The sequence below is a fragment of the Agelaius phoeniceus genome, chromosome 23 (genome assembly GCF_051311805.1).
Source record: "Agelaius phoeniceus isolate bAgePho1 chromosome 23, bAgePho1.hap1, whole genome shotgun sequence".
NCBI lineage: Eukaryota > Metazoa > Chordata > Aves > Passeriformes > Icteridae > Agelaius > Agelaius phoeniceus.
In genome coordinates this window covers 4,642,171-4,655,436 of record NC_135287.1, presented here as the reverse complement: position 1 = coordinate 4,655,436, position 13,266 = coordinate 4,642,171, and the positions used below count along the sequence as shown (strand labels likewise).

Below are 13,266 nucleotides of genomic sequence, written 5' to 3'. Positions count from 1 at the left end.
TGGATTCCTGGTTCAATTGCAGGCCTCGGTCGCCATGGCAACTGCAGAAAGCGTTCGTCATGGCCGGGCTTGGGCTGGATTCAAGCTCCAGGGAAGGAGCAGGAGCAGGGAGAGCCCTGAGGGGCTCGGGGCAGGGGCAGCCCTGTGCTCTCCGTGCCCATCCTCGCTGGCATCGGCCAGCAGGCTCCTCATTTCCTCTGTCTGTGCAGTCCCCATGTGAGAAATATTCAGCTTTTTATCAGAATATCCTGAATTATCAGGAGATTCAGCCCTCCTGGGTTTGATATTTGTGCAGGGAGAGCCAAAGAAGGAGCCCTTTTATGTTATTTTCCCCGCCTATTTCTGCAGAGGTGAGAATCCACATGCCCCTAACACGAGAGATGTGGATGGATTTAATTTTTCAAACTAAATACAAGCTTGAAACGAGTCCTTAATGTGAGAAATATTCAGGTTTTCCCAGTTATCAGAAAATAGGAGGGGAATTCAGCCCTCCTGGGTTTGATATTTGTGCCACTGACTGCAGGGAGAGCCAAAGAAGGAGCCCTTGGTGTTATTTTTTGCCCCCCTATTTCTGCAGAGGTGAGAATCCACACACACCTAACACGATATTTGGGGATGGTTTTAATTTTTTAAACTAAAAAACAAGCTTGAAATGAGTCCTTCATGTCAGAAATATTCAGGTTTTCCCAGTTATCAGAAAATAGGAAGGGAATTCAGCCCTCCTGGGTTTGATATTTGTGCCACTGACTGCAGGGAGAGCCAAAGAAGGAGCCCTTGGTGTTATTTTTTGCCCCCCTATTTCTGCAGAGGTGAGAATCCACACACACACCTAACACGATATTTGGGGATGGTTTTAATTTTTTTCAACTAAAAAATGAGATTGGAAGACGAAATCTGCCCAAGGTTGTGCTTGGCAGAGCCGGCACCAAAAATTGTGGCTATGGCAGTGTGTGAGCTGGGCAAAAATAAAATTGCCAGCTCTGAGCAATGATCTGAATGGATCTGAATGATCTAAAACATCTGAGCTGGTGCTGCTCCTGTGCAGCTGCAGTGCTGGGCTGTGACTAAAAACCCACCTTGAGGAGCTCTGTAAGACCTTAAAAAGACTAAAATAGCACCAAACTTTCCAGCATTTTTCATCCTGAGTTTCACCTGCGTGCTGTGGCAGCTGCACCCTGGGTTTGAGCTGCTCATTCTGAGCTTTCATTGAGCAGCAGCAAAATCTCCCAAGTGCAAACTGAAAGCAAACAGAGGCTGGGCTGAGTTTGGCTTTTTTTGGTCTTTACAGAGCTGCTCTAAACTCAAGCTCAAAGTGAAACTGAACTCGCACGAAGTGAAAGTGAGACAGGGGTTGTGTGTGGTAAACTCAGGTTTTGTAGAGCTGTAGAGGAACAATAAGTCCATGTGTTCACACAGGTTTAGCCAGCAATGTGCTGGTCAGGGACAGTGGCTTCAAATTCTTGCCTTGTGTTTTTGGGGACCTCTCACACAACCAGTGTTGCCTCAATAACGAGCAGGACCAACACAGCCTCAGAATTCAGAGGTTTTAACTGGAAGTCTGCTTTTTCTGCAGTCTGTAAAAATGGCAGTTCAGAACCAATTCCATCAGTTCAGAACCAATTCCATCTCTGGGATCATTGCTGATGAACTTGGAGTCACCAATCTAGCTCTGCTGGGCTGCTAAAATTGAGTTTAACAGGAGCACAGGCCAGGTGAAACACCCATTTTGACTAGATCAGCTGAAAGTCTGTGAAGGAACCTGATGCTTTTTAATACTTCAATAAACTAAGAAATCCCTGATAATTTTACTTCATGTTGTACCTGATCTGTGGCAGGCAGAGCTGCTGGGAGAATGGTTCAGATCATTTTTTATCTTTTGCTTCAGTTATTATTTGGGGGATTAAATCTTGAATATTGCTACAGTTGTTGCTGTACTGGTGTAGCATTCAATATTCCTGTGCCTTGTCCAGGGAAAGGGAGGGCACAGGACAAGAAGATGTGACAATATTTCCCTTGGGGATGTTCCATTGCTCCTCGTGAAGAGCCCCAAGCCAAGGGGGATTGCTCTGCGCTGGAGCTGCCTTGGGGTTTGGCTGATATTTGAACAGGTTTTTATTGCTCTATATTTCTCATTCTACTGAGTAGAAATAGGTAACAGAGCAGAGTTTAACTTAAATCCACCTTCCTGCCTGCAGAACATTTTGCACACCCATTTTCATTTCAAGCCTGAAATGAAATCCCACACTTTGAAGGGGTGAAAACATCTTCTCAGGGGCTCCTGGGAAGCTCCACGCTGCTGTTCCTGCCCCGTGCCAGCTCCTAGGAAATCTGATTCTGGCCCTGTTTGCATAAGCAGCTTGGCTGTGTGCTTCCTGCAGGCTGCTCGGGGAAAATTTCATCACTTGTGCATTGACACAAGCAGTGAGCAAATAAAGGAGAATTTACAAGACCAGTTCATCCAAAACCAAGCCAAGCCAAACCTGGGGAGTGCGTTACACTGGCTGCTCATATCTGACTAATGCTTGTAAAATGGTTTTGGCATCTTCAGAGGTAAGGAGAGATGGATATGGTTTTTATCTGGGAATTAATGAAACCTCAGGCATGTGTTCAGCTCCTCTAGGTTTTCAGGGAGGAAATGATCCTTTTGGAGTACATTGCTGTGCGTTATTGTGATTGCTGTGTGCAATTTGGCTTTAATCATAGCCCTTAAGAGTCTGACTGTAACAACTTCTTTAATTCAGTCCCTTGCAGCTGTAATTCCTCCATCCTTTCCCTGCTGCCTGTGCTGTCAGATGTTTGGTGTTGCTCATGGGAAAACAGGCTCCTAAAGAAGTTAGCACAGGTCCAGTCCTTGCACCAGGCTCCTCTGTGACCTGCTGACTGGGGCAGCACAGCTGGGAAAGCCTCGAGGATGTCTGGGCTGGTCAGAAATAGATTTGACTCCTGAAGGAAATGAGTGATGGAGGGAAAAATGGGGGTAGTGTGTGGGATTTTGAAGAGTCTGGCAGGAAGGAGAGGCATCAAAAGAGAAGGAGCAGTGAGGAAATCTGAGTTTTCCTGTTCTGTGTTAGTTTGTGCATTACTGGCTTGCTGATCTATGTACTGGGGCATTTGCTGAGGAAAAAGAACGAGAAGTTCCATTCCCCTCATAATTTCTGTAAAACTCTGAAAAGCCTTGCTTTTCCCATTGTGAAAAAGGAACTTAATTTTTAATTTTCTTTTTAATCACAAAGGCTTTTGGGTCACAGCAAACCGTTTTCATGCCCAGCTCTAACTGGTGTGGGAAAGGATGGCTCTGTACAGGAAATGCTGCATTGAATGTCATCACAGAGCCCAGGGCTTTCTGATGCTCTTTGATGGGGTGTTTTGTGAAAGGTGTGACCCCATTTTCGTGCATCCTGTTGAGAAGAGCTGCACTGACAAAGGAGGGGCAGAGCGAGGCTGTATTGAGCACACGCTGACACCTCTCTCATTCCTCAGTGCACACTTGACTTTGCTGAGCTCAGACCATTTGAAACTGCAGGAGCCAGCGAGTTCCTGCTGGTGGGCACTGCCCTGTGGTCTGAGGGCTGGGAGGGTGGCTGGAGAAAGGCACTGCCAGCAGTTCCTCTGCTAGAGGAGAAGTGCCTGAACCCATGGGGGGCATGGGGTGTGCTGCTCTCAGACTGCTCAGGAAGCAGCTCTGTGCTGTGGCTGCCGCCCAGCTCGGGCTGTGTCAGCTCGGAGATGCTCTAACCCTGCCCTGTGCCCTCCCTGTGCCCCACAGTACCGCCAGTAACTCCAACCGCAGCACGCCCGCCTGCTCCCCGATCCTGCGCAAACGCTCGCGCTCGCCCACGCCGCAGGACGCCCAGGGGGACGCCATGGTGGAGAAGGGCTCCGACCACTCCTCGGACAAGTCGCCGTCCACGCCGGAGCAGGGCGTCCAGAGGAGCTGCTCCTCCCAGTCAGGCCGCAGCGGGGCCAAGAACTCCAAGGTGAGGCTGAGCGCGGGGCCGCGGGTGTCGGGCTGTGCCACGCTGCCTTTGTCCTCTGCCGCCGCCTTCTTCTCTGGCTGGTTCCCTCCCTCTTCCCACGTGGGGTTTCTGGAGGTTCTCCTAACTCAGAGTCCTTCACCTGGGTCAGGCTCAGCACAGCTCTGAGGCTACAGCTTTCTCTGAGTCCTGTTTTCTCTAGGTCCTTTTTCTTGAGGAAAGGTCCTTTCTCTAGGTCCTTTTTCTTGAGGAAAGGTCCTTTCTCTAGGTCCTGTTTCCTCTAGGTCCTGTTTCCTCTAGGTCCTGTTTCCTCTAGGTCCTTTCTCTCAAGGAAAGGTCCTTTCTCTAGGTCCTTTCTCTCTGGGTCCTGTTTTCTCTAGGTCCTTTCTCTCGAGGAAAGGTCCTTTCTCTCTAGGTCCTGTTTCTTCTAGGTCCTTTCTCTAGGTCCTTTCTCTCAAGGAAAGGTCCTTTCTCTAGGTCCTTTTTCTTGAGGAAAGGTCCTCTCTCTAGGTCCTGTTTCCTCTAGGTCCTGTTTTCTCTAGGTCCTTTCTCTCAAGGAAAGGTCCTTTCTCTAGGTCCTTTTTCTTGAGGAAAGGTCCTTTCTCTAGGTCCTGTTTCCTCTAGGTCCTGTTTCCTCTAGGTCATTTCTCTCGAGGTCTTGTTCCTTGGGAGGCTCTGTGGGAAACCTCCTCCACCAGGGGTTTTCAGCACACCTTGTAACTCAGCTGTTGCAATTGCTTTTTATCACCTGGATCACGAAATTGATAAGGTTTCCCCTGTGAAGGGCCTGTGCATTTCCCCAGTCCTGTCCAAGCCCTCTGAGATCAGTTCAAACTGCACAGAATCACTTTTCCCACCCCCTGCCCATTCCTCCCTTGGCTGCAGTGTTATGGCTGGCTTGCCCAGGGTCGCTGATATTTTCCCCAGGAAGGTTTTGTGTCTTTGGACAATATTAGAAACAGCCTTGTCTTTGCTGTGCAGGGGTAAAGGATTTCAGGTTTGGCTCTAGGGTTTTTTTGTGAGGAATGGGACCTGGTAAAACACACACGAGAGCCTGGGGTGCCAAATAAAGCTTTGATTATAACCCTGAGATCAGTGATGTGTCAGCTGTCAGGAGCACCTGTGTTTGCCCAGATTTTTGAAGGGAGATGTTTCAGCCTGAATAATTTCCCAGGCAGAACTCTGATGGCTTGTATAAAATGAATTGTTAGATCTTTGCCTGATTTATTGCTGGGCTGTGTCACAGACAAGAAATCCTCATCCCCTCCCCTTCGTGGCCACTCAGCAGAGGGACCAGGACTCAGTGGCCCACATTCTGATCTCTCACCACTCTGGGGGCAGTCTGTGAGTTCAAAAGAGGGGGGAAAAGGGTTTTCAAGCTGAATCATTGGCGTTCTGAGGTTGCCCTTGAGGTCAGCCTGGCTTCCTGTGCACACAGTGACCTACAAACCCCGGCCCAGTGCTGGTGACACCCTCAGCACGGGGTTGCCAGCGCTGTGTTCCCAAAGGAAGCCATGGGTGGGAGGATGCAGGGCAGGCTGAGCTCAGAGCCACACTGGGGGTGATCTCAGGGAAAGGGGCTCCTTGGGAAGGGGAACTGTTGCTGTAGGACACGAAAAACCACAAGTGCACACCGCTGTTTTCAAGGTGAAGGAAAAAATAAGTTTATTTTCTAACTCTAACATTTACAGTTGTCTAAGAGTGACAGTGGATTGGAGGGTGACAGTGCCACCTCTCCAATGACACTGGACAAACCAACAGCCCATCAACTTTCTCTTCTTCTATAAAAGAATGCAAAACAATGAGTTATTTACAGAAAGTGTGTGAGAAAGTTCACTACAAGAATGTCAACATCAAAAAGCTTAGAAAATCTTAAAAAACCAAAGTGACAGGGAACCACAGAGAGGAGTTGTGTCACCCTGGCCCTCAAAATTAAAATCATGGGAGTGAGAATTTTACCAACGCAGTGACTGCTAAAGCTGAGCTTTAATTCCTGGTGCTTTCCACGAGCAAGAGGGGGTACAGTGCTCTCTGTTGGGTGTGTGGGTTTTCCTTCTCTTGATCTGCAAGGTAATTTTTTCTTCTTCCCCTAATTTCTCTCTTTTCATTCCTGCATGCTTTCTCTCCGATTAAGTCACACAAGCGCCTCTCCAAAGTAAGCCTTCTTTTTTCTCTCCTGTCCCCCACTGTGGAGCTGTCTCATCACTCAGGAACCCTCCCTGTGGTGCTGAGTGCTGACCCCAGTCAGGCATTCTCCTGCTGTGGCTGGGAGAATGCCAGCCAAGCTCAGCCCCGTGCCTGTAGCTGGAAGCTGGGTTCACTGGCATCACTGGCATCTCTGTGTTTGCTCACACAGACTGAGAACTGGCCTGGGCATCAGCCCCTGCAGCTGCTCCCAAACCATTTCAGCCTTTCAGTTCTGCTTTCCCCTCTCCCTTGAAGTGAGCTGCTGTCTTTGCCAGGGAGAAATCCTCTGGAGTTGAACAGAGCCACGATCCCTTCTCTTTCCTTCTTCCCCCATGGTTTCAGAAACAAGAGTTGTTCTCCATGACTTCTTCCCTGCTTTTCATGATAAATTGCATTTTTGTGGCCAGTGATCTCAGCTTACTGCCCTTGCAAGCTCTGCTGTGTGATGTAAATATTAAAGATCAGTGATTTCAAGTGAACCCAGCTTGAACCTGGTAGAGCAGACCTGTCCCAAATGAATTGTGAGAATTCATGGGCTCGCTCTGAGAGGTGAGAAGTGGAAGATCCCCTCTGTGGGTGCTTGAATTGGAGACAAGATCATTTGGGATTTGATCTCACACCTCTGTGCTGCCCTCAGAAGAGTGGAAAAATCAGAAACACAGGTGGGGTGTTGTTGGAGAAAGTGCCAGGCTGTTGGCATTTCCACTTTACAGCAGCAGAATGGCTTGGATGGCTTCACAAAAATCCACAGAATCCTTGTCTTGGCCTTTTCCCAGTGGATGCCTCAGGTTTCCCTCTAGGCAAGTTCTCAGAGAGCAGTGCTGGCTCACTGTCACCCCTTGGTCATGGTCCTTGTGACCAGCCTGACCTTGCACGATTTGCTGGTGTCTGCTGGGAGCTCCTTGGTGTGTTTTATTTTAGACAGATTGTTTTGTGCTCGGTGTCTGTGGCTGGGATAGCTGCAGGGGAGCACTGTGGGACTCAAGGTGAGCTGTGAAAGGTGTGGAGCAGCAGAGTCCTGGCAGGGTTGCTGGTGAGTGTGGGCAGGACAGGCTGTGCTGAGCTGCAGGGGCAGGGGGTGGTGGGAAGAGGCCTGGAACAGAGGGATGTTTATAAAATGTGTGTGCAGTGCTGCTGGGAGGTGCCTGCAGCCAGCCCCTGCCTCTCTGAGAGCGAAAAGCCCAACCAGTGTGAGGCAGCTGGGGAAACTGGGGAGATGTGGAGGCCAGATGAGCTCAGAGGGGAAGGGGATCCCAGGCAGGGCCCCCAGCAGCCCACCAGAGCCTCCTGCCCTGCTCACACAGAATATTCTGAGTTGGAACCACGAGCATCATCCAGTGTGCGGCCTGGAGCTCTGTTCTATGCTTCCTCTGGCACAAATGAGGAATTTTCAGGCATTAAACCCCTGCTTTATGGGTCTTTTCTTTAACCCAGAAAAGACTGTTGTCTGCTCACACAGGGAGAGGTTAGGAACAAAAAAACCTGGAGGGCAAAGATCCTGAACTCTCCTTTCTCAGCCTCTTCTCCTCTCCCCACCCATCTCCTGCAGGAAGAATGGTTTGCCTTCCCAACCTTGCTGCCCAGTGAGGTGGAGCAGCTTGAGCCCATGAGTTTGCTGCTGTGCTGGTACAATTGCTGCTTGAGCTCCCTGCCCTCTTTTGTCTGTGCTGTTCTGTCGTGCTGCAGCGCTGCCGTCAGAGGGAGTGCTCCAGCAGGAGATTTAAACACTGGAATTGTCACAGGGAGTGCTCCAGCAGGAGATTTGAGCACTGGAATTGTCACAGGGAGTTATAAACACTGGAATTGTCACAGGGAGTGCTCCAGCAGGAAATTTAAACACTGGAATTGTTACAGGGAGTTATAAACACTGGAATTGTCACAGGGAGTTATAAACACTGGAATTGTCACAGGGAGGGCTCCAGGAGGAGATTTGAGCACTGGAATTGTCACAGGGAGTTATAAACACTGGAATTGTCACAGGGAGTGCTCCAGCAGGGGTTTTGAGCACTGGAATTGTCACAGGGAGTTATAAACACTGGAATTGTCACAGGGAGTGCTCCAGTAGGAGATTTAAGCACTGGAATTGTCACAGGGAGTTATAAACACTGGAATTGTCACAGGGAGTGCTCCAGTAGGAGATTTAAGCACTGGAATAGTCAGAGGAGATGCTTCTTCAGGGGTTTTAAACGCTGGAATTGTCATAGACAGTGCTCCACCAGGAGTTTTAAACACTGGAACCGGCAGAGGGAGTGCTCCAGCAGGGCTTTTAAAGACTGGAGTGCTCCATCAGGAGTTTTAAACACTGGAATTGTCACAGGGAGTGCTCCAGCAGGAGATTTAAACACTGGAATTGTCACAGGGAGTGCTCTGCCAGGAGTTTCTGAGCACTGGAACTGGTAGAGGGAGTGCTCCACCAAGAGTTTTAAACACTGGAGTGCTCCACAAGGAGTTCTAAGCACTGGAATTGGCAGAGGCAGTGCTCTACCAGGGTTTTTTAAGCACTGCAGTTCTTCACCAGTTTTAAACACTGGAATTGGCAGAGGCAGTGCTCCAGCAGGAGTTTTTAAGCACTGGGATTGTCAGAGGAGTTTTTAAGCACAGGGATTGTCAGAGGAGGTTTTAAGCACTGGGATTGTCAGAGGCAGTGCTCTGCAGGAATTTTTAAGCACAGGGATTGTCAGAGGAGGTTTTAAGCACTGAGATTGTCAGAGGCAGTGCTCTGCAGGAATTTTTAAGCACAGGGATTGTCAGAGGCAGTGCTCTGCAGGAGATTTTAAGCACTGGGATTGTCAGAGGAGGTTTTAAGCACTGGGATTGCCAGAGGCAGTGCTCCAGCAGGAATTTTTAAGCACTGGGATTGTCAGAAGCAGTGCTCTGCAGGAGTTTTTAAGCACTGGGATTGTCAGAGGAGGTTTTAAGCACAGGGATTGTCAGAGGCAGTGCTCTGCAGGAGATTTTAAGCACTGGGATTGTCAGAGGCAGTGCTCTGCAGGAGATTTTAAGCCCTGGAGTGCCCCACTGGAGTGCCGGTGGTGCTGAGAGGCAGAAGCTCTGTTTGGGGCTATCAGCTGAGGGTGGGTGTGTGCCCTGCAGAGCTGTAACCTTCCCCAGCACTGCATGCAGGTGTCAGGTCACTGAATCGTGACTTTTTAGAGGCAACAATTAAAGGCTTAGGGAAAATATTCCATTTTTCACATTCCTCCCAAGCTCTTCCTGGTTACAGTCCCCTTGTAACCGCGAGCTCTGCTCTGTGCTCCTGTAGCATCATCTCTGCAAACCTGTCCCATCTTCTCCCTCACTGTGTGCAACCTCCTCCTTCTGTTACTTATTTATTTTCTCTTTTCAGTTCTAATGCTTATGGTTTCTTTTTCCAGTATGACAGACTTAACCTGCTCAAAGTAAGAATATGTTTTTCCTTTTTCTTTCTTTTCTCCTTCCCCTCTCCATTTTACTGTCTGTTGATTTTCACAGTTTGCATCTCCCTCTCAGTGAGTTTAAAAAAAACCAAAAAAGATAAATTAGAAGAGAGGATTAAGGGCTGAGGTTGTTTGGATTTTGGACAAGTCTGTTGGACTTGGTGGAGGCAAAAGCTGAGGTTTGAGTGTTGGTGTAATTAAGGATGTTGGTAAAATTATGGACATCAGTATAATGGAGCATCAGTATAATCAGCATCAGTATAACAATCATCCATATTCCATAATTATGGATCTCAATATAATTTTTTTTTGTGTGGAAGAGCTTAAAGAAGAACCTGCAGAGCTCCTTTATAGAGGACCCTTGATTCAGGGAAACTCAAATTTGAGGAAGGGAAAAAAAATAAATTAGTTCCTGCAATGAATGCAGCAGAGAGGACTGAAATCCTGTTGGGCTGTGCTGACACCACAGCATGGGCACCCTGATTTAGCAGGCAGAGTGACAGCAGTGCCTCTGCTGTGTGTGTGCCAATTATAGTTTGATTATGAGGGGTTTTTTTTCCCCAGGAATTTCTGTGTTACGCCTTTTGCTCATTAAGGCAGACAGATGGCAAAACAAATCTGCAGGAAAATCAACTCCATCTCAGGGCCTGTGCTCCTGAGGACAAGGTGCTGTGTGCATGGCTCAGATTAATTACCCTGCTGCTTTTTTTAGTCTAGACTGGGTTGCATAAGGCTCTTTTTCCACGTCCTACTTGCAGAGAGGGATGACTTCAACCCAGTCCTTTATGAATGGATCAGGTATGGCCAAGTATGGAGAAGAGTGGGAAGCAGGAGGAAATTCCTCTGCTTGGAATGGGATGTGAGCCATGCTCTGTGTTCAGTCCCTCAGCTCATCTCCTTTCCCCAGGATTTGGGGGAAAAAGGGGGTGTTCCTCTTTTTAATGTCAGAATTTTGTATTTTAGCCTGTGTGCTGTGTTACTGTGGGGCTTTTCATGGATCCTTCAGAAATGGGATCCAGTGAGGTTTTGTGGCTGGAGTGGCACACAGGGAGCAGGAAGGTCCGGGATGGGAACAGAGCTGCCCCTGTCCCTTCACAGAAATCTGTTCCACTCTGCCCTCATCAACGCTTTCCTCCTTCCCTGTGTGTCCTTGGTGGGCAGGCAGTGCCTGTGTCCCTGTGAATATTCCAGGGAATTAATTCCCAGTGAGGTTCCTGCAGCCTCTGTGGCCAGGCACAGCACAGAATGTTTCCCTTCCTATTCCAAACTGCCTGCAAAGCCTGGAAAATTCTCCAAGGTCAGCAGCAAGATGGCTTCAGAGGAGGGAAGGCAGTGAAATATTGCTTCTGTCCTTGTGTGTTATCCACTGAAGGGTTTGGGAGAGGGGACAGCACAGCTGGAGCTGCCCACCCTCATGGGGAAGGCTCTGGTGCCCCCAGGCTTCACTGGCACGAGGGAAATGCCCCCAGAAAAGGGGGATTCCTGTGATTCCTGTGTCCTGAAGGAGCTCGGTGTCCTGCCCTTGGAAAGCCAGCCTGGCTGCGGTGGGAAGCTCATTCCTTCCTCTCCCTGTGCAGATAAATCTCATCTCCAGCTGAAAATTGCCAAGCGTGGCTTTCCAAGCTGAGCCAGCTCTTTTGTGTGCTCCAGTGTGACGTGTGGCCTGTCCTCTCCAACCATCTGAAATGCCATGATAAGGATGGGGGGAAAAAAAATCACATGTGCAGATGATGCAAAACACTGTGCGCTGAAATGCTGAAAAAAAAAAAAAATCCCAGCTTTTTTTTTTCCTTGCCCAGCTTCTCTAGCGATTTTGTACAGCACTTTTCCTGGCTCTGTGTGTATGTGTGTGTGTGTCTCCCTTTTAAAATTCAAAATACCCTTGGAACATTTGCCTTTTGTGGGCAAAGCTGTGTCCCTGCCCTTAGCAGTGCTTGGAGGGCTCAGTGTGAGTTTTACCACCCGGCCAGTGGAAGAATGAAGGCCCTGAAGAGGTGGCTGGCAGTGATGATGATGATGATGGTGGTGATAATGATGTGGTGCTGATGATGTGCTGATGATGCTGATGATGTGCTGATGATAATGATGATGTGATGATGCTGTGATGATGATAATGGTGATGATGATGATGATGCTGCTGATGATGATGATGATGATGAGCTCCTCCGTTGCTGGCTGGCCCTGCTGGTTGCAGACAAGGTGGCAGCATGTCTGTGTGTGTGTGCATGTGGACATGCACACCTTGGCCTGAACTGTTTCCTGTTCCAGACTCCTGCTGCTGGACTTGTCCCTTGCTCCTGTACCTGGGGATAACTGTGTCACACCACACTGTGAAACCCATTGAAATCTTCTGTTTAATCCCACTTTCACTTCACTAATGATCCAAACCAGACTGGACCTGCTTTCTCTGTCCCTCTTTCTTTTTGATCCTAAGATCTCTGTGCTAACTAATGCTTCTCTTTTATTTTGTCCTTACAGAAAAGCCAGAGTTGGTATAATGTAAGTACTCCCGTTTCTCTTGTCCCTGGGTGCTCTGGGTGGGAGGGGGGAAGGTGCAAAGGGGCTTTGCAGTGGCACTGGGGCACCCCGACCATTTCCAGGAGGAGGAGCTGGAAATGGCTCAGCACTGGCAAAGGAGGGCTGGCATCCTCAGGGAAGGGATGCCAGAGACAGAGAGCAGAAGCTTTGTCCTTTTGGCCACTCTGGTGGTGCTCCCCACATCCTGCCCCTCTGGTGTCCCAGCGTGGGGTGTGGTGACAAACAGAGCTGCTGTCACAGACACATTTTATGAAAAATATTTTCCTCAGGGTTTTTTTCTCCTGAGAAGCTGAGAGGCCTCAGGAACAAAATGTAACCAATGGTTATCTGCTGCTGTGGAATGCAACAGGTGCATCTGGGATTGGGCTCATGTGGATGTTTCTAATTAATGGTCAATCACAGCCCAGCTGGCTCGGACAGAGAGTCTGAGCCACAAGTTTTGTTATCATTCCTCTTTTTCTATTCTTAGCCAGCCTTCTGATGAAATCCTTTCTTCTTTTAGTATAGTTTTAATATAATATATATCATAAAATAATAAATCAAGCCTTCTGAAACACAGAGTCAGATCCTCATCTCTTCCCTCATCCTCAGTCCCCTGTGAGCACCCCCACAAGCTGCCACCCTGCAAACCCTGTGCATCTCTCAGGGTGGCCTGGGGGCCACAGAGGATTTATTTTCTACCAATCCCAAAGAAACACCAACCACCCTTTGCTTCTGCCTTGGTGTTTTTCCTTCTGCCAGCACGAGGGGCCCTGCTCTGGGCACAAAGTCGGTGTGACCTTTGCAAGGTGGGGCCCCCAGCCTCTGAAGTAGCCATAGGCAAATGCAGCAGCCACCCGTGGTCAGCCACAGTTCCTGCCCTCCTGCAGCCTTGCACAGCAGGATGGGGGCCAGCAGAATGTGGCACTTGGGCTGAAACAGTGAGGTGGAGAGGCAGAGTTGGGATCCTGCTGGGTGTGAACAGCATCACAGGAAGAGACCCCCGAGGCAGAGAGGGACTGAGGCAGCGAATGAAAGAATAAGATTTTATTTTAAGAATAAAATACAAAGCAAGGTGGGCCAAGCTGGTGGAGAAGTGGCAGATAAGGACTGTGAGCAGATGCCTCAGTGTGGGCTGGCTGCTGCCAACCCTGGCTCTGTCACCAGCCTAG

At 49.0% G+C, this 13,266-nt stretch overlaps 1 protein-coding gene across 9 annotated transcripts in view; it reads left to right on the top strand.

Annotated features, from left to right (window-relative positions):
* GRAMD1B (GRAM domain containing 1B) overlaps positions 1–13,266 on the top strand; it is a 126,543-nt gene that overhangs the window by 77,759 nt on the left and 35,518 nt on the right. For all 9 annotated transcript variants that reach the window (XM_077189877.1, XM_077189878.1, XM_077189880.1 and 6 more), the window contains 2 exons: positions 3,767–3,977; positions 12,056–12,076. In XM_077189877.1, coding sequence (XP_077045992.1) covers positions 3,767–3,977; positions 12,056–12,076 — 232 coding nt within the window. The remainder of the gene's footprint in view (positions 1–3,766; positions 3,978–12,055; positions 12,077–13,266) is intronic.